Source organism: Clarias gariepinus, chromosome 3 (assembly GCF_024256425.1).
Source record: "Clarias gariepinus isolate MV-2021 ecotype Netherlands chromosome 3, CGAR_prim_01v2, whole genome shotgun sequence".
Taxonomy (NCBI): domain Eukaryota; kingdom Metazoa; phylum Chordata; class Actinopteri; order Siluriformes; family Clariidae; genus Clarias; species Clarias gariepinus.
The window spans coordinates 46152501-46179200 of record NC_071102.1 but is presented as its reverse complement, the minus strand read 5'-3'; the positions used below and the strand labels follow the sequence as shown (position 1 = coordinate 46179200).

General features: G+C 43.7%; 1 protein-coding gene across 1 annotated transcript in view; it reads left to right on the top strand.

The window, feature by feature from the left end:
* The first annotated feature begins 5119 nt into the window (after positions 1-5119).
* Positions 5120-26700, top strand: part of ahr2 (aryl hydrocarbon receptor 2) — a 52146-nt gene continuing 30565 nt past the window's right edge. Inside the window, exons 1-2 of the mRNA XM_053493222.1 lie at positions 5120-5540; positions 14608-14795. Of these exons, the coding sequence (XP_053349197.1) occupies positions 5467-5540; positions 14608-14795 (262 nt within the window). The 5' untranslated portion in view covers positions 5120-5466. The remainder of the gene's footprint in view (positions 5541-14607; positions 14796-26700) is intronic.

Below are 26700 nucleotides of genomic sequence, written 5' to 3'. Positions count from 1 at the left end.
GCAACATCTTTGCACTACTATGGAAGTAATGGAAGCACTGGAGATGTGTGTGAAGTACTTAAATGGTGCTTACGGACAGGTAGAGTACTATAGTACTAGAGTGTGTGTATGTGTGTGTGAGGGGTATCATAAAAACTCTGAATTGCGAGGCACTTTACGGCTTCAGTTCTGTGTAAATATGTGTAAAGGTGGACTATTTTGTGTGCAGTACAGAGCGAACAGTGTGTAAAGTTTGGAATAGTTCTGTGTTACAGTCACAGCTCTGAGGATCGAGTTTAAAGCGGCTGTGAAAGTGAATTAAAAGCTGTAGCACTGTGAATGTGCTGTAAAGTTACAACATAAAAATGCATTGTTTGTGTGAAGTCTCAGTCTTGGCTGTGTTCCATAAATGAAGACTGATAGCGGGCCAAACAGTCACGACAAGACAATGGTGCGTTTCTTTTAGCTTCTGTGTTTTTCTTTTGGCTCATTGAGCAGATTCCAAGTTTTCACCCCGCCCTCTGTCTCTTATTGGGTTTCATTTTAGTTGAGAGAGAGATAGTGTGTGTGTGTGCATGCATGTGTGTGTGTGTGTGTGTATGTGTGTGTGTGTGTGCTTCCTGGCTGGTGGCTGTATAAACAGTGTGAGAGGAGACAACGCCTCAGGTGAAGATTCAGAGGCCTGACTCGTACAGCCGCAGAGCGCAGACACCCTTTTAAGCACGTCTGCTAATCACACACAGACAGACACAGACAGACAGACACACACACACACACACACACACACACACACGTGCGGTTGGGTGTTCTAGGGCAGGTGAGTGAAATTTACTAAGACCTAAGGGCACATACACTTGCTATCAGCTGAGCCGATCGGACAGACGCTGTGTGTTGGCTGGTCAGGTCCAACCCAGAACACTTTAATCAGATTAGATCAAGGGTTGAGTTCACACACACACCCACCCACCCACACACACACACACACACACACAAGACAATTATAAAAAAGTACATCTGCAACAATATTCATACAGTATATTAAAAAATTTATTTGTTGAGAGACTTGTAACATTCCGTTGTTTTTTTTGTTTTGTTTGATCTAGCTAAATTATAGTTTATTAATAATCACCATGTATTGGTTGTGCTCATAAAGACATGATGTCTAAATCTGACAGAACACAGTTGCTCTAAATCATGACTATCTCATTCGTAAATAGTCTAAATTCCCGCTAAACCTTAATAGCAGGTGTCAGGTGGATGCTAGCTAAACATATCGCTAACTAGCTAAGCTTAGGACACATGGTAGGAAACTTTTAATCCCTGAGCTTTGAGCGTCATAAACACAATGGTTTAAAATACATGGCACGGAGACATGTGCAAGGAATTATAGCACTTTATTTTGCCATACCGCCGTTGCTATAGAAACAAGAACATATAATAAACAATCTTGCAATTCAGAACGCATTTCCTAAAGAACTTCCTGTTCACTTCCTGTTCCTGTCACTTCTGTGCCATTGTAAAACATTTAAAAATTGGAAAATCTGTGCAATATTCCACTCATAATTTACTTTTTTTCGACCCATAATGCCGCTTATATCTCTATATCCAAAGCTATGGAACTGTCAGTACTGTACAATAAGTATTGGTACCCATCCGTGGAAAGGGACCATCATTGGATCATTAAAAAGGCAGAAAAAAAGGCTAATTACTTGTACGCTCCTTTGGCATCATAGGGAATTTTTTTTGTCACATGCTAAACATCACATGACACCAGACACAGTCAAAAATCACAAATCAAATCAAACCTGGTGCAAGGTGATCTGCTTTGGGTTTGTACTTACAGTAGGTCATGTGGTTCATGTAGCTAAAAAAAAGTTACTTATCTCCACATCTCCACATCAAATTTCTGGTTAGATGGCGATAGTGATCTCCTTAAAAATGAATAAATAAATACATAACAAATACCAAGACCTAGGCGTTTGCCGTTCTCAGTGGTTGAAGTCCCCCCCAAGTCGTTACTTTATGAGTTTGAGTGAAGTTCACCAGATGAGGACTTTGAATCGATTTCAATGCAGCCAAAAAGACGGTTCAGCGAGCTGCGACAGTATGCCATTGTGTTTGTGTGATGTTTCAGAGCACGGCCTGCTTTACTTCGATTTAACCAGTTAGTATGACCTCATTTAGACTACGGATTTAAATAGAATCGCTTCGACTACAAGTGATCTGTAGTTCATCCAAAATAAAAAAATAATAATCCATGAGAAGAGTTACACATGAAACGGTTTTAAACCAGAACGGGACTGGACCTCGGTCCAAACTGACAAAGCGGGAGTAAACAGTGCGGAGTGATGAGGGATTAAGCTGCACGGCGCTGACAGCGCTGCTTATTCAGAGGCCAGATCTGGAAGTTTCTAGTGAACGAGCTGGAAATTGCCATATTCCAGTTTGGAGTGAATTTTCTCTGTTCCTGCCGTGGCACGCCTGACTGACCGGCCAGGACAACGTCTCCTTTCCCCTGGCAGAGCGACTGGAAGAAATTTCTCAGGAGCTGTAAATGCAAACGCTGTACGCAGTGCGACCTGCCCATTGTTTATCATTTTCTTTCTTGCCTTTTTTAAAGAGCACAGACTTTACTGATCAGACTGCAGGCGTTAATGTAAAACAATGAATATCTGTAAAGTGATAACACGGTACTCGTATTTAATTTAACACTTTTGTTAAAGCAATACAGGAGATTACAGTGATATTTTATTAAATACTGTACATCTTTAAAATAACACTTTAAAACACAGCGGCTTTATTGAACTGTACAAGTTAGTAACAAAACTAAAGTTTTATGGAAATATTTTTTATTATTAAACTGCAGGAGTTATTATGAGTTGAATAAACATTAACATTACGTTCATTTAACACTAAATTTGGTGATCATTTCAGCAAGTAGGTGATAAGGTGGTGGTGGATCCAACACAATGTGTTTACACACTGATAGCGTGTGTAAGCTTCACATTACAAGAACCTTATTAAACAAACACATGTACACTCAACACTACAAGATTTTATTATATAATAAACACTTTGTGTTAATTGAACTCAATAGGATTGTGAATTAAATTTATTTGTCTTATTTTTTTCAGTGAAAGACATTGTTGGTTTTACACAGCGACTTCAGTTTAAATAAAACGCTTGTGTGGTAATTAAACACTGCAGCATTTCCTTAGACACTTGATTAAACATTATAATCAAACACTTCTATTTGTTTTGCTGTGGTTGTTGCTGTTTATTAACACTTGCATGTGATCTAAACACTATAAAATGTTATTAAACAACAACATGACAATTACCAATCTCAGGTAAATGACACACTGCAGCTTTTGTTATGAAATAATTTTACTAATAATAAAAGATGATACAGTTGTTTTATTTAAACACTTAACGCTATAATTAAACACTAAAAATAGAATTAAATACTATGTTAGTCAAACACCACAAATACAGTATAATTAAACACTACATGGTAATATAGATGTTTTTAAATATATGTTTTAATAAAACATTCAACATGTCAATATGATGACATTAAATGTAGTTAAATAAACATGAAAATTAACACTGTTATTAGTATTTTCCTACTTATTATTTAAATAGTACATGTTGAGGATTGTACGTTTTTATTTTAACACTACCTGTTTAACTGAGTACTGTTATTGTTGTAGTTGTTGTTTATTAAACATTTGCATGTAATATAGACACTATAAAATGCTAATAAACACTGATATGTTAATAAAGACTGTATGTTTTTAATAAAACATTCTACATGTCAGTATAAAATCCTATAACATGTTATTAAATAAACATGTGAAAATTACCCCTTAAAACCCAAGCGACACAGACACATGCCGGCACCACAGCACAGGCCAATGATGATTAAAAGTATGTGCTTATGTGGAAGCCTGGCTGGTGTGTGTTAACATGGAGGCTTCAGACTCTAAACTGTGTATTTGTGTATGTCAGGTAGAAGGAAACTCATCATTAAGGTTTAAAATTTAACTACTAACGGAATATGGGAATGATGTCGCAAAAATTTAGAATTTTTATTATAAGCATATTATTATTTATTTATTTATTTTTGGCATCGAAACAACAGAAAACAACAATAAAAACATTTTTAAATCCTGTTTGTAGAGTTGCTTAAAATGAAATAAAATTCAGTTCATCATTTTGCCTATTTTGTGCTGAAATAAGAAAATGTTTACGTCTTACTGTTTCTCCTCCAACTACCTCAACTCATTACCTCATTATCACAAAGTATTGAAATGTCATGTTGTCCCGTTGTTTCTCTTGTTTGCACATGTGCACTTTATGTTGTTTCTTTCGTATAGAACTGAAATAGTTTTTCTGTTAATTCAAAATGTCAATTTGTCGTGTCTCCACTAGTTAGCTAATTAGCTTTCTATGTTAGCTAGTTAGTATTTTGTTAATTTATGCTGTGAATTTATGTTGTCTTGTCAATCTGCCTTGTCTCAGCTAGTCAGCTAATTAGGTTACTTAGTTAGCTAGTTAGTTTTTTGTTAATTTCTGTTGTTAATTTCTGTTGTACTTATCACCTTGGTCCTGGAGGATGCTGTTAAGTTTCACTGTGTACTGAACTGTATATGGTTGAAATGACAATGAAAAACCTAGTAGACTTGATCTCACTCTATATTGCACAATCCTGAGCCCTATATATGTTTATTTTTTTAAACAGCAAAACAAATAATAGCTAAAATGCTTTAAACTTTAAGGGGTTAATTAACACTCCTGTTAGTATTGTTTTTCTTTCATTATTATACTTTAAACACTGCATGTTAACACTGACATGAACGCTGAAATAAAACAAATAAATAAATAAATAAAAGTTTGTAGTTAACTACAGTTAGCTTGTCCTCAGTTGACGGTCCACCTTAAGAGCTCGATTTCCTGAAACCGGCTCCAGCCAATGGCGCTGCTCTAAATCCTCCCCCTTGGCGCTGGAGATTGGTCAGACCGGTGTTGTCCGCGAGCTGTTTTCCGATTGGTCCGGAGCGTGTCGCTGTAACCGGCGCTGATTGGTCGGCGCCGCGCGCGCTGTCTCCGCCCCCCGGTGGGGAAGAGTTCAGCAGAGCGGAGAGTGACAGCTCGCGAAAACACACGCAGACACGCGCGCGCGCAGGAAAGGAAGGAGGAAAAGTTTGGCCGCGCTCGCGCCATTACCGTCCGCGAGCGCTTCTTGACTGTTCTGGGGTCTAAAACTTTGGATGTGAAAACTCGGTGTGTGTGTGCGTCTGTCTGTGTCTCTGTCGGTGTGAACCGACTCCGTACCGAGGCTCTGTGCGCGTTCCTGTCGGGCTCGCGGACTAAACACGGAGGAAACTTGCCGTGCTGCGTGCGTGTGCGCGCGTGCCTCTGTACTTTATTAACCCGGAGACACTCACATACACACACACACACACACACACACAGGAGCGCGGTATGAACACACACACCATGCTGGCCGGCAGCGGGACGTACGCGAGTAAGAAGCGGAAGAAGCCGGTTCAGAAAATGTGAGTCATGTTTCTCTCAGTTACTTTATTATTATTGGAGAAGAAAAAGTCAGAAACGTTAGACGCGAATGATCTGCGCTCGCGCGCACACACACACGCGCGCGCACAGTGTACCACGCGCGGCCCAACTGCCGACTCGGTGATGCTGATCAGTACGCGCTTATCACGCGCTTATTAACACGCAGAGCGCGGCCGTGCTACAGGTGTTTATGTTGCATCAGCGGCACCGCGCGCGCCTGTGTGTGTGTGTGCAATAAATAAGTGCGTAAAATTAACTCCTATAATGTCAGATATAAGAAATATAATAATAATAATAATAATAATAACGCATAACAGGGTCTGAGACATGCACTCGTCAGTTAAACACACACACACACACACACACACACACACACATAGGTTAATGTGTGTGTATGTAGATGTATAGATGCTTGGTGCACACACTTGCCTGTTTTTGTTTGTTCAGTTTTTCTATGCGACATCATATGCAGTGTTACACCCCCCCCCCCCCCTCTCTCACACACACACACACACACACCCCTCTCCGTGTTGTGTGTGTCATGCAGTTATCCGTGTGCAGGCCGCTGCACGTCCTAATCTCAAATCACTTGGTTCATTTTCTAGTTTCGATCCAAAATTAAAGTAACTCTGTTTGTTAGTTTGTTCTGGTGCAACTTTTAACAGAAAAGTGTGTGTGTGTGTGTGTGTGTGTTGTCAGGATTTCACCTTTCATCTTTAGTGCATTTGGTACCCTTAGTATTTGTAGTTGTGTGTATGTGTGTGTGACTTATTCAGTCATCATGGTATCAAAAGTACAGAGAAAACTAACTGAATTACATGTGTGTGGAGACTTATCACACACACACACACACACACACAGGGTGAGAGTGGCACTTTACAAAGCGCTTCCTGATCCAGCCCTGAGTTGAAAGTTACAGTGTTTAAAAAAACAGTTTGCTTATAACTATTTACACCCCCTGTGCGCGGAGTTGTGCTTTTTGTTTCGGTTTGTTTGTGTTTTTGTTTTCTCTTAGAGTAACTTGGTGTGTGTGTGTGTGTGTGTGTGTGTGTGTGTCGCTCCTGAATAACTCTTCCCCTCAGGCAGAGCTGTCTCTCTCTCTCTCTCTGTCTGTCTGTCTCTCTCTTTTCCTTTCCCCCTCCTCTTCCTCCACCCGCCCCGGACTGAACTCCCCCGGTCCACCTTAACATCCGGGTCAGCTCGCTGTATTACAGAGAGCGCTTTCTGGGGCGCGTCCAAAATCAACTACTACCGCAGTGAGCAGGACGCCATAAAAGTATATATATATATATATAAATTATCCCATGGCGCATTTTTGTTTGCTTATGTGGCCCGTCGGTGTTAACGTTACCCGGTGTCCGGTGCAGTCCCATTCCTCAGTGCGGTAGTGCGCGGGTTTAGGGGTTGTGAGGGTGGTGGTGGTAAGGGGGTGTGTGTATGGGGGTTTGGGACGGAGCCGCTGCATTAATCATAATCGAGGCTCGCGCACAGCTCTCACGCGATGCTCGCGCGAGGGAGGGGGCGGGGGTGCTCGGGATCCGAGGATGTTATTGTAATCCGATATGCTCTCCCTCTCTCTCTCTCTCCCCTTTTTCCTTTTTTTCTTCCTTTTTCTTCTTTTTTTTACACACTCCCCTTTATGAGAACACGGGTTTTTTTGTCTTTTCCCCTCGTTCCCCCCGCCTGCTCGAATTAACATATTTCTAAGTCACGCAAGCTTACACAACGGCGGGGAAACTGGCGAGAAAACGCCGTCTCTCTCTTTTTCCACTGCGTGTAATAACCTGTGTGTGTGTGTGTGTGTGTGTGCGTGTGTGTGTGTTGAGTTTAAAACTCACAGAACAAAAACGGTTCACTGACTGACTGAGTAAAGTGAGGGGGGAAAAAACTATATATTGCACAGTTTTAATTCAAATCTGTTGCGTCATGCTAAGCTAACACGGCGCCATTTTAACAACATCCGGGTAACTGTTCACTTTGAAACGGTGCTCTGAGGTAAAAATTTACAATGAAAAACAACAGCCCCTCCCCCCATACCCATCATAGCATCAACGTGTTTATATATATATATATATATATATATATATATATATATATAAATAAATATATATTAAAGAGGGGGGCAAATAATAAAGTGACTATCAAATCAAAATTATAGGTCTGTCTGAGGGAGGCACATGTTAGAGAAGATTCATTAACACCTCCTGACTTGCCTTAAGTATCAGAAGTTTTGCAAGAGATGGTCCTTGTCATACAGCACATTGTCATTGTGCGCACGTCCTGGAGCCGATCAAAACTGGGTTACATCAGTGGAGATCCAAACCAAGAGATTTTTTTCGCCTTTTTTCTGTTTTTTTTGTTGCGATATTTAGTAAAGATTTAGCACCAAGAAAGTTAGCAAGGATGGGTTCAGTCAATGACTTTAATGAAGATGTATCCAAAGAATTTTTATTTTCATTACTTTATTCAATAACTGAGTCAATCGTTGACGGATGTGTGTCAGGTTTCAATTTCTATTTTGGTGGCATGATGGTAACTGAGGAAGTAAACAAAATGAATCCTTTATATGGAGCAATTTAATTGGTCGTAGACTGTGAGTTTGGCCAAAAAAATATATACTGTTACATTTCATCAGCCTAAAACCACAGGACTGAGAGAGCTGGTTACGCTGCGTTACTGCCAGCGGTATTTGCGTCTATGAGAATGCATCTCTGGGGACACAAATAAATGAAAACAATGTTTTTTTTTTTTTTTTTTTTTTTTTTTTTACAAATTTATGGGTGAATTATGCAGGAAACACTTGAAAAAATAATCACTGATAATAATAATAACAATAATTTAGAAGCTGCAGGAATTTCCTGAGTTTAAAAAACCAAATTGTTGATGTTGTTGCCTAGCAACCAGGTCACCTATTGAAGCAAGCGATGTTGGCCGAATCCCAGATGTTTTCCTGGTCTCCAGAGTGTCTGGGCAGGATGATGCGTTGATGACGTCACCCCCTATTCACCGTGTGCATACGGGAAGCCTTTATCTTCACCATCTTTATAATCACTGGACTGAAAAAATGCCAAACGCTAAAAGCGCCGTATCACGTAGGGCGTGAAAGTAAACACGCCGAGCCGCTTGGGTCCAGACGGCCGGTTTGTCTCCGTCCACGCTGTCAGGGAGTCACAAGCACGATAGACAGGGGTTGTTGAAATGTGTAATGTATCCCTTAATATAGTGCAGTAGGTACTTTATGTCTAGTGTGTGTGAGATGCTCTGAGCTCATTACCGACCTACAGACAGGTGAAATTTCATTCATCCATCATGCAGACACTTTCATTATACAACGTGAAATTATATTACATACAGTATATATTTTATTATATACACATATGTTTTATTATATGACGTGACAGGTGAGCTTGAACACACAAGCACCAGGACACACCAGTTGGAGTGAAGTGCAGAACCAAACACAATTCAAAATCATAATCATGAGATGAACTCTTCCTTTTAAAATAGAGTTTAATTGACTTCAATTCTCCAAACACTTATTCAATTCTCTGAAGCCTTTTTTGGTTCACTGATTCAGAGTCATTTGAGAAATCTTCAGAAGATATTTATAACTGTATATAAATACCTATAGAGGGATGTTTTGTAACACACATCACATGCTTGTTATTACATGTTATAATGCATTCATAAGCTCATCGTTACTCATTAAAATGCACGCTGCTGCTGTTATTACGCATCACGAGTTGCTGTCATGACGCGTTACGAGCCGTGTTCAGAGCATCACACTCCTACGTTATGACAGTACAGAGGGGTATATAATGTGCTACGAGTGTGACCCATGATCCATTCCTTCAGCAGTGAATATGTTAATAATTGAGTGTCTAACGGTAATAACACTCCGGACTCGAGGACGTCTTCCAGAGGGACGAGTTTCAGTCAAGCGCAGAGTCACTGTTAATAAATTGAAAACCGTGGTGATGGGCAGACATATGGCCGTGTCTCTGCTCACAGGTGTGTGTGTGTGTGTGTGTGTGTGTGTGTGTGTGTGTGTGTGTTGATGCTTAAGTGAGCCGCGCAGGGCGTCGGGTTCTCTGAGTCTCACACAAAGAGCGCATTCAGCTAGTGTGTAATACGACTCTGGCTTCACACACACACACACACACACACTGTTTACCTCTCCTGGACTGTCTCTGTTTTACTGTATTTCTCTTTCTCTGTTCTTTTCTCTTTCTCTCTTTTTTTCCCTCTTTTAACTTCTCTCTCTTACACACACACACACACACTTTGTGTCTTTCACTCTTTCCATCCCTCCGTTTATTTAGCCCTCTTTTTTTCTGTCGCTCCCCATTTCTCACTCTTTTAGTCTCTTTCTTGCTTTTTTCTTTAACTCTCTCTATTTCTCATCCTTTTTTCTCTGCCCTTTCCATTCCTCTAGTTTTTTCTCTGTACATATTTTGTCTCTCCTTCTCTTTCTCTCTTTCCTTATATGTATCATTCTCTCCTGCTGTTTCTGTCTCTTCTGTTCTCTCCGTGGTTCGTCAGGACTCTCGTCTCTCTTTTACATAAAGAAATTAAATCTTTCAGCAGAAACCCAGGACGGATGAATGAACGCAGAGAGAGCCGTGTGACGCTATGAGGGGGCGGAGCCATTTTGTGTGTGTGTGTGTGTGGGCGGGGGGGGGGGTACAGAGGGGGATAAAAGTCTAAGGGACATGCCGTTAGAGGAAAATAATCAACTTCAGGGTGGTCTCACTCTCTGTCTGTCTCTCTCTCTCTTACACACTCATACACACACACACACACACACACACATGGTGATTCACACCAGAATGCCATAGTGGAAGCCAGCCTTGGAATTATTGCACTTTTTTCTGTGTGTGCGCATTGTCTGAGATCAAAACCAGATGTGTGTGTGTGTGTGTGTGTGAGTTCAGCAGGGTTATCAGAGACGAACACGTCAATCCAGTGGACGTCACCGAATGAAACAGCCGAGAGATCTGCTTTTATTTATATTTTTCCCATGGCCCCGTGTGTGTAATAAACAGTAAGATGCACTACGCTCCCTGCACTCGGGACTCAGTATGAAAAAAACTATCTGAGAACATGGTTGCTAGGCAACCGGGAAACACAGGTCATGTGCTAGTGCGGACCGACAAGGAACCCTCACTCACAACACACACACACACACACACACACACATGCAAATAGACAAAGAGCTGGGTGTTCTAGAAGTGTATAGTGTGTGTGGAGTGAGGTGTGTAAAGTGTGTAGTGAGTGTGAAGTGTCCAGTGTGTGTGTGTAGTGAGGTGTGTATAGTTTGTGCAGTATGTGTAGTGTACAGTGTGAGTGAATCAGGGTGACAGAGTGATCTGTGTGTGTGTGTGTGTGTGTATGAGTGCGTGAGTGTATGATTGTGAGTGTGTGAGTGTGTGAGTGTGTAAGTGTGTATATGTGTGTATATGTGTGTATATGTGAGTATATGTGTGTATATGTGAGTATATGTGTGTATATGTGTGTATATGTGTGTATGTGTGTGTGTGTGTGTGTGTGAGTGTGTGAGTGTGTGAGCGCCTCCTGTAGACTGAGCCTGACGTTTTATTCCCCTCTGGTAAACAGTGTTTCGGTGATGATGCGTTCTTTCTCCTCGACCTGAGCTGACCTGCACTGCGCTCCTCTCCGTCTCGCCGGCCCTCTTTTCTTTCTCTCTGTTGTTTTTTTGTTTCAGCTGAGGTCACATTCGCCTCATTCTTTATTTCTGGGAAAGCGTAATTAGGGTCTGGCGGCGGTCGCGAGGCGAGGCGGAGATTCCTCAGAGGAGTCGGCCATTTTCTTTCTCTCTGTGTGTTTTTTTTGATGACAGTGATTCCAGTAAAGTCCTGGCCCAGACCTGGATAATGGCTTTCATTACAGCAGAGTGATAACGTGCCAGCTAACCTAGTGCTCGCCAAGCTAGCGCTCGCTAAAACCTTCCAAACACACACACACACACACACACTGTTAAACTGTTTGTCAGAGAAAAGGTTCTCCTGTCTGGCTAAAACGATCCTCATTAAAATGTTTTCCTGCTAATTAGCCCTGTGGCGCTAGCTGTGGGTTCTTCCTGTGGTTTGTGTGAGACGGTCAAGTTTCTTTTTAGGTTAGAGTTTGTTAGCAATGTCCTCCTGAATCCCTAATCAAACCATCAAAACCATATCCTGTTCCTCATCCGGTTCCTCATCCTCTTCACTGTACTGTTCCCTGTGCTGTTCCTCATACTGTTCCCTGTGCTGTTCCTCATACTGTTCCCTGTGCTGTTCCTCATACTGTTCCCTGTGCTGTTCCTCATACTGTTCCCTGTGCTGTTCTCTGTACTGTTCTCTGTACTGTTCACTGTACTGTTCCCTGTGCTGTTTCTCATACTGTTCTCTGTGCTGTACCTCATACTGTTCCCTGTGCTGTTCCTCATACTGTTCCCTGTGCTGTTCCCTGTGCTGTTCTCTGTACTGTTCTCTGTACTGTTCCCTGTGCTGTTCCTCATACTGTTCCCTGTGCTGTTCCTCATACTGTTCCCTGTGCTGTTCCTCATACTGTTCCCTGTGCTGTTCTCTGTACTGTTCTCTGTGCTGTTCCCTGTGCTGTTCCCTGTGCTGTTTCTCATACTGTTCTCTGTGCTGTTCCTCATACTGTTCCCTGTGCTGTTCTCTGTACTGTTCTCTGTACTGTTCCCTGTGCTGTTCCCTGTGCTGTTCTCTGTACTGTTCTCTGTACTGTTCTCTGTACTGTTCCCTGTGCTGTTCCCTGTGCTGTTCTCTGTGCTGTTCCTTGTGCTGTTCCTTGTGCTGTTCCTTGTGCATCCTTCTGTCTACAGTGTGATTAATAGTTAAGGTCGTGAGTCTGGCGGTACCTGGTGGTGAAGATGTTTCCTTCTGACGTGGAGCGAGGTGCTCAGTGTTTCCTTTAACCGGCGCTGCGGGTGATTTATGATTAAATGAGTTTCTCAAGATTGTGTAATAATGTAGTGTACACACACACACACACACACACACACACACACACACACACTGTGAACCTGATTGTACCTAAGTGCTACGTCTCTTCCATCCACGTGTTTTAGATGTTAAACCTCAACGCATTATTATCGATCTGCTGAACAGCCAATCATGTGTCAGGGGCGGGGTTTACAGATGGTTGCTCTGGTTAGTTCAGTAGACTTTGGTAAACACACACACACACATATGAAACCCTCAGGGCAGCAGCTCTGATGAACCTGAGCGCCGTGCGAGAGTGTGAACTGCAGTGTCATTAACAAGTCCTGGGAATGGAGTGATGGACAGAATGTCTCTCTATTTGTCACTTCCCTCTGTGTGTCTGTCACTTTGCTTGTCCTCGGACGTGCTCCCTAAAACAGGAAATGAGGTCACGGTGCAGACGTTCTCACAGATTCAAACACACAGGGATGCTAAAGACATTCCTCAGATCTCTCTCTCTCTCTCTCTCTCTCGACCCGTCTCACCCCGTCTTTATTTTTAGGCTTGTTTTTTTTTTTTTAACTAAAACAAAACCCCAAACAGCTCCTAATTGTCTTCAGACGTTTCTCTCTATTTTTTTTCTATTTCTGTTCCTCCCTTCACCCCCTCTCCCCCTTCTACTCTCTTCCACCTCTCTTCTCTTTCCATCTCTTGCATTCTCTCTCGCATTCTCTCTCGCCCCCCCCCCCCCCATTTTAAATCGTATCACCAGGATCGCTCTGAAACACTCTCTCCCTTATTTTTTCTTCTCTCTTTCTTCCCTTCTCTCTCTCTCTCTCTCTCTCTTCTTCTCTGTATTTTTTCTACTTCTCTTCCTCCCCTCCTCCTTTTTCTCACTCAGCCTCTCTTTTTTCCTATTTTTGTATTTTCTCCTATTTGTTTCTTACTCTTTCTTTTCCCCTCCCTTCCTCTCTCCCTGCCCCCTCTCTTTTTTTTCCTTATTCTTTTTCTCCCCCATCTTCTCCTTCTTCTCCTTTTTTCCTCCACCCCTCTCTCCTGTACTCTCCCATATTTGAGAGTTTTCTGCAGTGGAGCTGTAGATCAGAGATAAGTGAAGATTTGTACCTGATAAATCATAGCGCGGGAGGGGCGGAGCCAGCCCGAGCCCTTTGTAGTGTTCAGTTCAGAGTTGTTTATTACAATACTTTACGAAAGTCTTTTTTTAACCATTAAATCAGGAAAGGAATCAACATAAAAGATATTTCCCCTTAAACACCATCAGCTCTGTTTCCCCGTCGGGGCGAGTGTTTTAGTTTATGCTAACACCTTTTGATATGTGTGTCTATTCAAATACAGGTTTTATCTGTAAATCAGTCACAATTCATCAAAGGACCAGAAACCAGACGATTTCTGTCCATCTGTATGTCTGTATGTCTGTCCAGCCAGATTTTGTCACAGCATCACACAAAACTGTCTGGACAGAGTTTACTGAAACTGTTGCAGTCCCTGCAGTTTAATCTGCACCATTTGGTTTGGGTATAAGAAAAGTGATACGAATGAGACGAACGTGATTTGCCAGGTACGCAAGTGCACTGTTTTAACAAGTGGTGGAAACACGTCAAACCTCTTCTACCATCTGAAATCCAAGCATATAAACGAATAGGGCCAAAGTAAAACAATGCGGCAAACCTCAGCAATTCACGGTTTAATTAAAATTACGTTATGTATTTCTGTGTGTTTGAATTTTTATTTATGCATTTTCAGATACGAATTGCTATATTGTGATATATAACATTATCGAGGTAGAAAATTGCTTCCACCGTGATAGAAGATTTTGGTTATATCGCCCACCCTTTGTATTAATAAGTTAGACAGAGAGTTCTGCTGTACAGAGAGACACACACATGTACGTGGGCTTTAACCTCAAATAATAATAATAATAATATCACTGATTACATTAAACATCAGCAGATTATTAGATTTAATCATTTAACTAATTAACCGTCAGTTATGCATAGCAGCTCAGCTAGCGCCTCATGAGTGAGTTTAGACATGCTCACTATTCGAAGTTAACGGTGTTATGTTTGCGTTCCTCATCCAGACCGAAGCCTCCTCCGCCCGAAGGAGCCAAGTCGAACCCGTCGAAGCGGCACAGGGATCGGCTGAACATGGAGCTGGACAAACTGACCAGTCTGCTGCCCTTCGCCGAGGACGTGCGCTCGCGGCTGGACAAGCTGTCCGTGCTCAGGCTCAGCGTCGGATACCTGAAGGTCAAGAGTTTCTTCAATGGTAAGTCAGTCGTCTAGAGTGAGACCAGAACGACTGGCGCGATCCGCGCGGTCCTGCTATCCGAGGTGTGGAAATATCACACTGCGTGGGGAGTCTTACTCAACTCGTCCTGTTAGCTGAGGCTGCAGCGGACATGTCTTTCTAAAACACTCTCACACACACACACACACACACACACACACACACACACACAAAGACGAAGCTCATGTGAATGTAGGGACAGATCAGAACACAATCAGAACACACTGAACCGCTTGCCAGACAGAGAGACAGACAGACTGAGACACTATTAACCAGACTATTAGATGGACAGACAGAAGTACAAACAGATAATTAAAAAGAGAGAGAGAAAGACAGACGGATATAGACAGACTGATGAACAGACAGATATCTGTCTGTGCCACACACACACACATGACCCTCAGAGAGCTATGTGCTGTATGTCAGGAATGCTGTGTGTGTGTGTGTGTGTGTGTGTGGAGTTATAGCCCATATCATATGAGCGCTGTAGGGTTATCCTTCCTCTCTCTCTCTCTCTCCAAGCGTTCAGCGGAGGTGATGACTGCAGCCTCACGCTTCCTCTCATTGTTCTCTCCCAAAATATCAACAGACAGACAGACAGACAGACAGACAGCTTCACATCATCGAGAGAGACAGACAGGGGAAAGGGAGGAAGGTGAAAGGTGAGAGAACGGAAAGAAAACGCACACACGCAGAGAGAGAGAGAGAGAGAGAGAGAGAAGCTAATGGAAAGCGGACACACACACACACACACACACACTGTGTCATGTTTTAATTGCCTTTTGAGACTCACACATTTAGTACATAGCCCCTAGGGGTAAAGTCTGTGTGTGTGTGTGTGTGTGTGTGTGTGTGTTTGCGGTCCTGCCCTGGTAACCGCCGGTGTAAAGCAGATCTTGTGTACACAAGGTGCTGGCAAGGTCTTGTTGCCACGGTGATGGTGTGGCAGAGCTCTTTGTGTGTGTGTGTGTGTGTGTGTGTGTGTGTGTGTGTGGCTCGACTGTTACACGTGTTGTGTCAGTGGATGTGAAGGTCACGTGCACTCAGTATTCACTCGTCAGCTCTTTTATCAATAACTGAACAGTTACTTTTTTTAAAGAGTTGTGAAGGATGAAGGAGCGCCCCCTGTGTGTGACACTCTGCCACCGCGGCGGCTACCACACACACACACACACACACACACACACACGTCAGCATGGATGTGGCGAGATCTGATCAGCTGTGTGATTAGACCAGTGTGTGTGTGTGTGTGTGGGTGTGTGGGTGTGAGCGCTTAGGGCGGGGTCTGTCTAAGGGTCAGTGCTGTAAGGGAAAAGGGAAAAAAGCCCAAATTATAAAATTAAAAGTGAAATAAAATGTGTGTGTGTGTGTGTGTGTGTGTGGTGATGCAGACGTCTCTGTCTGAGAAAGAGCCTGAGGTTCAGTCCCACGCTCCACTGCACAAACACTGCATTGTGCTCAGCTCCCAGCATGCACTGGGGCAGTGACACTGCGGAAATCTGTGTGTCACATGGACGCTGCTGATAAAAACACACACACACACACACACACACACACTGGACTTAATTAATGATAGATGACTGTGAAGATTAAGTTGTTTTCTCATTTTTCGGCAAACTGAAATGAAACCTATTATTGGGGGGGGTGGGTATTGGTGTTCATAAATAATGGAACAACCACTTGACAAGCAGGTGCATGCGCAGGTGTGTCCGGTTTCCTGTGTGTCTACACCTGGATTAACCAATAAAATAAATTCCTGGAGGTGGTTTTCAGTGTTACGTTTGAATTTGGTGGCTGTTCACTCGGACTCTCATCATGAGGTCAGATGAAGTGTCTGTGCAAGTGAAGGAGGAGAGGAGAAAAAAATAAATCAACCGATTAGAGAGAGAGAGAGAGAAAACAAAAACATTTAGAGAGATTTTTAAAAAGAAGTAATTTACTTCCAAAGTTCAGCAACAGCAAAAGACCTGTAACACCACTGACCACGCCCAAGCGGGAGGGATACAGAACTGATGAAGAACCCCGTCCATGGTGAAGAAGAACCCTGTTACAGCATCTAGCCAAGTCAGGAGCACTCTTGAGGGGGGAAGTGTGTCTTGTGAGGTAGCGCTCTTTCACCAAGGCAGTTTCGGAGGTAGTTCAGGGTTGGTGCCTCACCCCAGAGAGCTAGAACGCCGGCCCTCAGACAGAAAGCTGATGTTCTCGAACAAAGAACCGCTTCCATCAGGGGCTGGGGCGGGAATATCACAACCGGCTAAAAAGTTTGTGACCGCCATCTTAAAAAACTGGATAAAGCTAGAAACACTGCTTACAAACGAAGCCAGGTTGAAGTTTGCGTACAGTAACGTAACGACGTGACTCGTTGGCCAGTTCTCAGGAGGTTCGCGGTTGGACCGGGTCTGGACCCGAGAGGTACTGTCAGAAAACGATACCGAATTTTTTTGTACTAATGAAACCAAAATGAACTTGTACCAGAATGATGGGAAGATAAAAGTCAAACACGGTGGAGGCAGTATTTCCACAGCCAGTGGGAGCCTGGTCACTGGTGTTTATTGATGATCTGACGGACGATAAAAACTATCAGGATGAATTCTGAAGTGTATCGGGTCGGACTCTCTGCTCACGTTCAGACAAAGTCCACAAAACTTACATAAAAAAAAAAAAAAAAAAAGCCAAACAAAGCACCGCGAGGGGAAAAAAAACTTGTCACCCAGGTTTTAAGGGCAATCCTTATGTATGTAATCATGTTAGTTTGTTCCATTATTTATGAGCCACACCGTGTGTGTATGAATGTGGTTAATACCACAAGTTTGTCAAACTCCTTCAATTAATACCTTGACTTCATTCACTTAAGTGTTTAATCTCACATTAACTTGGGTGCCGTGTGTGTGTGTGTGTGTGTGTGTGTCCGAGTCATTCTGCATGACGTTGCAGCTTGGAGATACTGCGTGTGTGTGTGTTTACACACATCAATCCCAGACACACAGTACACACACGTTAATCTCCTCATTCCATCGACAAAATCACATCAAACTGGGGAAGAGGAAAATTTGGGGAATTCTGTATTTCTGTACACACACACACACACACACATGGGAGAGACCCTCATAGCGTGCAGTAATGCGTCAGAACCTCAAGCATGCTACACACTCACATGCATACAGTATAAACACACACATGGTGTGACCTGAGACAGAATGCGTCGTGAAGCTCTTCAGCTTTTAAACTGTTTCTGAAACGTATCAGTCTGTAATCTCTCTCTCTTTGATCTCTCTTTAATGGCAGACGGATGATTTCTCACTAGTGTATTTTCAAATTCTTAGACCAGAGTGTTCTAATTATCGGTGTGTGTGTGTGTGTGTGTGTGTGTGTGTGTGTGTGCGCGCGCACAGGTAAGGAGTGTGGTTTCCTATCCACAGAAATGACATCATCACCTCATAGATAATGGCATTTACAGAGACGACATGTGTGTGTGTGTATGAGTGAGTGGGTATGCTTTAATGTGTGCAGGTCACTGGATGTTTTTAAGATCCATTGAACACACACACACACACACACACACACACACACACATTTTTATACACACGGTTGTACAGACACACACACAACCCCTCTCTCTCTCTCTCTCTCTCTCTCTCTCCCTGGGTCTGCATCTCTAACTCTAATCACCCCTCCCCCTGTCTCTCTGGGTCTACATCTCTCCGTCTCTCTCTCCGTCTCTCTCTCTCCGTCTCTCTCCGTCTCTCTCTGGGCCTGTTCCCACATGAGCGGCTACATGTGTGTTTTGACTGGGGAGCCAGTTGTTGTCAGCTGCCTCTGGATGATGATATCATCACCACACACACACACACACACACACACACACACACACACACACACACACTGACGTTCAGGCGGTACCAACAGTGCTCTATTCCGACGTACTCCGACCTCATGTGGTGCCGCCCCACCTTCACACACGTTGGTGTAGTGAGATGAGGTTTGGGACGCGGCCCAGGCCTGTCCGTTTTTCCCAGTGAATATTTAAGGCGAATGTCATCGGGAAGAGTTTTACCACTCATTCCTGAGTAACTGTGTAATCTCTCTCTCACACACACACACACACACACACACACACACACACACACACACACACACTGTAAAAGCTGTCAGTTAAAAACTGTGGTTATGTTGTGAACACGCGTTACCTCACACACAACAAGACACATGACATGGGTGGGGTGGACAGGACAGTGAGAGACAGAAGGATAGAAATGATCAAAAGAGAGAAATACGGGCAGGAAGAAAGGAGTAGCTAAAAATGAGAGAGAAAAAAGAGAATAAGAAGCGCAAACAGATGAGAGAGAAAGAGAGCATGACACACTCGCCTCGACTCTGAAAATAAACAGTGAGCTCACAGACAGACACACACACTCATATAATTACCCCTGTGTGTGTGTGTGTGTGTGTGTGTGTGTGTGTGTGTGTGTGTGTGTGTGTGTGTGTGTGTGAGAGACAAAACACAGAAGCAGACATAGACAGGCAGTAAAATGGCCGTCCTGAGTCTCTGTAGACGGAAGTCTCTCCACAGACCAGCTCATAGCACCGACTCCTCACAACCTGTTTATTAATCATTCAGTTAACTGTCTGTCTCTCACTCTGTCTGTCTCTCACTGTCTGTCTCGCTCTGTCTGTCTCGCTCTGTCTGTCTCTCACTGTCTGTCTCTCACTGTCTGTCTCGCTCTGTCTGTCTCTCATTGTCTATCTCGCTCTGTCTGTCTCGCTCTGTCTGTCTCGCTCTGTCTGTCTCGCCCTGTCTGTCTCGCTCTGTCTGTCTCTCACTGTCTATCTCGCTCTGTCTGTCTCTCATTGTCTGTCTCGCCCTGTCTGTCTCGCCCTGTCTGTCTCGCCCTGTCTGTCTCGCTCTGTCTGTCTCGCTCTGTCTGTCTCGCTCTGTCTGTCTCTCACTGTCTGTCTCTCACTGTCTGTCTCGCTCTGTCTGTCTCTCATTGTCTATCTCGCTCTGTCTGTCTCGCTCTGTCTGTCTCGCCCTGTCTGTCTCGCTCTGTCTGTCTCTCACTGTCTATCTCGCTCTGTCTGTCTCTCATTGTCTGTCTCGCCCTGTCTGTCTCGCCCTGTCTGTCTCGCCCTGTCTGTCTCGCTCTGTCTGTCTCGCTCTGTCTGTCTCTCACTGTCTGTCTCTCACTGTCTATCTCGCTCTGTCTGTCTCTCATTGTCTATCTCGCTCTGTCTGTCTCTCATTGTCTGTCTCTCATTGTCTGTCTCGCTCTGTCTGTCTCGCCCTGTCTGTCTCGCCCTGTCTGTCTCGCCCTGTCTGTCTCGCTCTGTCTGTCTCTCATTGTCTGTCTCACTCTGTCTGTCTCTCATTGTCTGTCTCGCTCTGTCTGTCTCGCCCTTTCTGTCTCTCACTGTCTTGTCTCGCCCTGTCTGTCTCTCACTGTCTTATCTTTCACTCTATTTGTCTTTCACTTTATTTGTCTTTTACTGTTTTGTGTCTGTCTCTCACTGTCTGTCTCAACAGTCTGTCTTCACTCTGTCTCTGATTGTCTCGCTCTGTCTGTCTCTGTCTGTCTCGCTCTTTCTGTCTCTCACTCTATTTGTCTCTCACTGTCTGTCTCTCACTCTTTGTCTTTCACTGTCTTGTCTCTCACTGTCTTGTCTCTCAGTCTATTTGTCTTTCACTGTCTTGTCTCTCAGTCTATTTGTCTTTTACTGTCTTGTCTCTCACTGTCTGTCTCGCTCTGTCTGTCTTTCACTGTCTGTCTCTCACTTTATTTGTCTTTCACTGTTTTTTGTCTGTCTCTCACTGTCTGTCTCGCTCTGTCTGTCTTTCACTGTCTGTCTCTCACTCTATTTGTCTCTTACTGTCTGTCTCTCACTTTATTTGTCTTTCACTGTTTTTTGTCTGTCTTAACTGTCTATCTCTCACTGTCTGTCTCAACAGTCTGTCTTCACTCTGTCTCTGATTGTCTCAACTGTCTGTTTCCACCTGTCTGTCCCTCACTCTGTCTCACACTCTGTCTCTTACTTTGTCTCTGACTGTCTATTTCTACAGTCTGTCTCACTCAATCTGTCTCTTACTGTCTGTCCCACTTTCTCTGTCACTCTGTTTCTTATGTTTTCTGACCGTATGTCTTTCATTGTCTGTCTCTCTGTCTGTCTCAGTCTGTTTGTCCCTGACTATCTCACTTTTTCTCATTTTCTCTCATTCTGTCACTCTCTCTCACCCTGCCTCATTTTATCTGTCTCACTCTGTCTGCCTCTCTCACTTTTCATCTTTCTGTCTTTGTCTTTCCCTCATTGTCACTTCTTTTGTTTTCCACTATAACTGTATATTTTATTTCTCTGTTATTCTGTCTCTCAATCTGTCTCTTTCTCTCTTTCCCTGTCATTTTTCCTCTTATGATGTCTCCCTTTCCATCTCTTTTTTTCACTCTTTCTATCAACCTGTCTCTTTTCTCTTACTTGTTCTCTATCTCTTTGTCTTACCTGTTTGTTAGTTTTTTTTGGCTGTTTTTCCTTTCTTTTTGTGTAGTTTTGTCTGCCTTGTTTACCATTTCCTATTCTTTCCTTCGTATTGCCTCTTTCTCTCACTCTTTCCTACTCTGTGTTGGTTCCTGTTTTGTCATTTTCTCTCATTTTTCTTATTTTCTGTTTGGTTCATTCTTCCTCTTTTCTTTCGTTCTGTTATCCTCTCTCTCCAGCTGTCTTTTCTTTCTGTCTGTCTATGATTGTATCTGTTTACGAGTTGGGTTTCTGTCTCCCTCTCTCTCCGTCCCCCTCTCCCTCTCTCATCACCTATCTACTTGATCCATCACACGACCTATGAGTCAGCTCCACCTGGCTTTAGTTGCCGTGGTAACGCCATGGCGACAGCGTGGAAACAGAGCAGTTAGGAGGAGGACGTGGTTTTAAAGGGGACGTGAGGACACGGGGGCAATGAGGTTCCCGATTTCTGTGGAGACGGAGCGAGAGGAACTTCTAGCGAACCCGTAGCTCCTTACGGCTCGCTAATGAGACAGTGACGTCGTAGCGTCCGACGGATCAGCGATATGATATGCCATTTACACACACACACACACACACACACACACGTACCGATCGACATGAGAGCCGCGGCGAGACAGGAGGAAAACATTCCCAATAAAGGGTGTGAACGAGTGAAAAGGAAGAGGGCGAGAACAATATCAGCATTGTGAGAGGAGAGAGATAGAGGGGGGGAGGGGGGGTTTGTTTTGGCCTCCGCCACCATTTCCTGTCTGCGCTGACATGAGAGGTCGTATCACACCGGCCTCTGTTTCACACTCCTTCTCAAGAATTCTCTCTCTCTCTGAAACATTCTTCCTCTCTCTAAACGAGGGTCTCCTGTGGGGGTGGGGGGGAAGGGGGGGGGGTGAGAGAACACACACAGGAAGAGATAGACTCCATTTCCTGTTGGCAGAGGCGCGTCCCCATAGAGCGTAATTTTGGTTTGTGTGTGTTTGTTGTGTATTGTGCAGTATTTGTGTAGATGTAGTGTGTGTGTGTTTGTGTGTGTGTGTGTGTGTGTGTATGTGTGTGTTTTCTTGGCAGCGGTGTGTCTCAGGGGAGCCAGGGTTTGCGTGAGAGCAAAGCTCCAGATCTGTCAGTAAGAGGGGGACTGCTCAAGGTCTGGCAGAGTGCAGCTGTGTGTGTGTGTGTGTGTGTGTGTGTGTGTGTGTGTGTGTGTAGGGAGAACTGCACCACCCTGTCTGACCAACGACAGTCATGAATTGTGTGTTTTTCTCTCTTACTTACTTTTTCTCTCCAAGAGTCAGTGTGTTGAACAGCAAGGTTTTCATTTTGCATTAAGTATAGGTGTGTGTGTGTGTGTGTGTGTGTGTGTGTGTGTGTGTGTCTGTTAATAGCCTGAGTGAACCTTGGATCAGAGAGAGAGAGAGAGAGAGAGACATTTGATCTCTTCATTCCAACATAAAAGACCTGAAGATGTGTGTGTGTGTTTTCTTAAATAAACCCTGCTGTTTTGACTGTAGACATTAAAGTGGAGTCCAGAATATTACAGTCTTATGCTATACACAACATACACACACGATGGGTGTGTAACCATGACAACAGCTAATGTTCAGACAACCATCAAACACAGACACATACCAATGTTCACCACCAAACACAGACACACACCAATGTTCGCCATCAAACACCGACACACACCAATGTTCGCCATCAAACACCGACACACACCAATGTTCACCACCAAACACAGACACATACCAATGTTCACCACCAAACACAGACACACACCAATGTTCGCCATCAAACACCGACACACACCAATGTTCGCCATCAAACACCGACACACACCAATGTTCGCCATCAAACACCGACACACACCAATGTTCACCATCAAACACAGACACACACCAATGTTCACCATCAAACACAGACACACACCAATGTTCACCATCAAACACAGACACACACCAATGTTCACCACCAAACACAGACACACACCAATGTTCACCACCAAACACAGACACACACCAATGTTCGCCATCAAACACCGACACACACCAATGTTCGCCATCAAACACCGACACACACCAATGTTCACCATCAAACACCGACACACACCAATGTTCACCATCAAACACCGACACACACCAATGTTCACCATCAAACACCGACACACCAATGTCCACCATCAAACACAGACACACCAATGTTCACCATCAAACACAGACACACACCAATGTTCACCATCAAACACCGACACACACCAATGTTTACCATCAAACACCGACACACACCAATGTCCACCATCAAACACAGACACGCCAATGTCCACCATCAAACACAGACACACACCAATGTTCACCATCAAACACAGACGCACACCAATGTTCACCATCAAACACAGACGCACACCAATGTTCACCATCAAACACCGACACGCCGAGGTTCACCATCAAACACAGACACGCCAATGTTCACCATCAAACACAGACACGCCAATGTTCACCATCAAACACAGACATACACCAATGTTCACCATCAAACACAGACACACCAATGTCCACCATCAAACACAGACACACCAATGTTCACCATCAAACACCGACACACACCAATGTTCACCATCAAACACCGACACACCAATGTCCACCATCAAACACCGACACACCAATGTTCACCATCAAACACAGACACGCCAATGTCCACCATCAAACACAGACGCACACCAATGTTCACCATCAAACACAGACGCACACCAATGTTCACCATCAAACACAGACGCACACCAATGTTCACCATCAAACACCGACACGCCGAGGTTCACCATCAAACACAGACACGCCAATGTTCACCATCAAACACAGACATACACCAATGTTCACCATCAAACACAGACACACCAATGTCCACCATCAAACACAGACACACCAATGTTCACCATCAAACACCGACACACACCAATGTTCACCATCAAACACCGACACACCAATGTCCACCATCAAACACAGACACACCAATGTTCACCATCAAACACAGACACACACCAATGTTCACCATCAAACACCGACACACACCAATGTTTACCATCAAACACCGACACACACCAATGTCCACCATCAAACACAGACACGCCAATGTCCACCATCAAACACAGACACACACCAATGTTCACCATCAAACACAGACACACACCAATGTCCACCATCAAACACTGACACACACCAATGTTCACCATCAAACACAGACGCACACCAATGTTCACCATCAAACACCGGCACGCCGAGGTTCACCATCAAACACCGACACACACCGAGGTTCACCATCAAACACTGACACACACCAATGTTCACCATCAAACACCGACACGCACCAATGTTCACCATCAAACACAGACACACACCAATGTTCGCCATCAAACACCGACACACACCAATGTTCACCATCAAACACCGACACACACCAATGTTCACCATCAAACACAGACGCACACCAATGTCCACCATCAAACACAGACGCACACCAATGTCCACCATCAAACACAGACACGCCAATGTCCACCATCAAACACAGACACGCCAATGTTCACCATCAAACACAGACACGCCAATGTTCACCATCAAACACAGACACACGCCAATGTTCACCATCAAACACAGACACACACCAATGTTCACCATCAAACACCGACACACACCAATGTTCACCATCAAACACCCACACACACCAATGTTCACCATCAAACACCGACACGCCAATGTTCACCATCAAACACCGACACACCAATGTTCACCATCAAACACCGACACACACCAATGTTCACCATCAAACACCCACACACACCAATGTTCACCATCAAACACCGACACACACCAATGTTCACCATCAAACACCGACACACACCAATGTCCACCATCAAACACCCACACACACCAATGTTCACCATCAAACACAGACACACACCAATGTTCACCATCAAACACAGACACACGCCAATGTTCACCATCAAACACAGACACACACCAATGTTCACCATCAAACACAGACGCACACCAATGTTCACCATCAAACACATACACACACCAATGTCCACCATCAAACACAGACACGCCAATGTTCACCATCAAACACCGACACACACCAATGTTCACCATCAAACACCGACACACACCAATGTTCACCATCAAACACCGACACACACCAATGTTCACCATCAAACACCCACACACACCAATGTTCACCATCAAACACCGACACACACCAATGTTCACCATCAAACACCGACACACACCAATGTTCACCATCAAACACCGACACACACCAATGTTCACCATCAAACACCCACACACACCAATGTTCGCCATCAAACACCGACACACACCAATGTCCACCATCAAACACCCACACACACCAATGTTCACCATCAAACACCGACACACACCAATGTCCACCATCAAATCACAGACACACACCAATGTCCACCATCAAACACCGACACACACCAATGTTCACCATCAAACACCGACACACACCAATGTTCACCATCAAACACCGACACACACCAATGTTCACCATCAAACACCGACACACACCAATGTCCATTATTAAACACTAGTACACACCACACCGCTCACACAGAATACCACACTTACTCCAACCCACATATTCACCAACACCCTAAATCCAGACACCAGCGCTAACACTAGTCTTCAACAGTAAACACCCAACACATACCTACACACACACACACACACACCTCAGTAGTCACACTGAGCCTGTAAGTGTGTATGATAGGCAGGGCTATAAATACTCGTGTGCTCTTTTGAGTAAACACTTCACGCTTTCTGTGGTGGTTAACGGTAATTTCTGTTCTGTGTGAGAGGAGACAGTGAGTAAGATCAGCTTCCTGTTCAGCGCTTTTGACAGACAGACAGACAGACACACATACACACATCAGTATTTTTATCATCACACCGTCGCAGTCTTTCTCTCCATCCGGTTATTAATCATCGTTTCCAGGCAGCTCCGAGGAACAACACCAATCACATCCTTGTGTAGCTTTTAATCAGCGAAGAAAAAAACTTATATGTAAATGTAGTGTGTGTGTGTGTGTGTGTGTGTGTGTGTCTAAACACAGTGCATGTGAGGTGGCATCGAGGCTATTTATAATTACTAGAAAAAAAATATTTAATTGATATTAAGTAAAATATAATGATCTTGCAAAAAAGTGAAAAAATAATAAAATATAATTATTGATTTTAAAACTTTAGACAAAAGGACAACCACCAGCGTAAATCATCCAAGTGTTAAAGCCTATTTATTTACCAAATTAAATGTTACTAATATACAAATACACCAAATTTAAAGAAATAAAGCAAAACACTGTACGAAATTA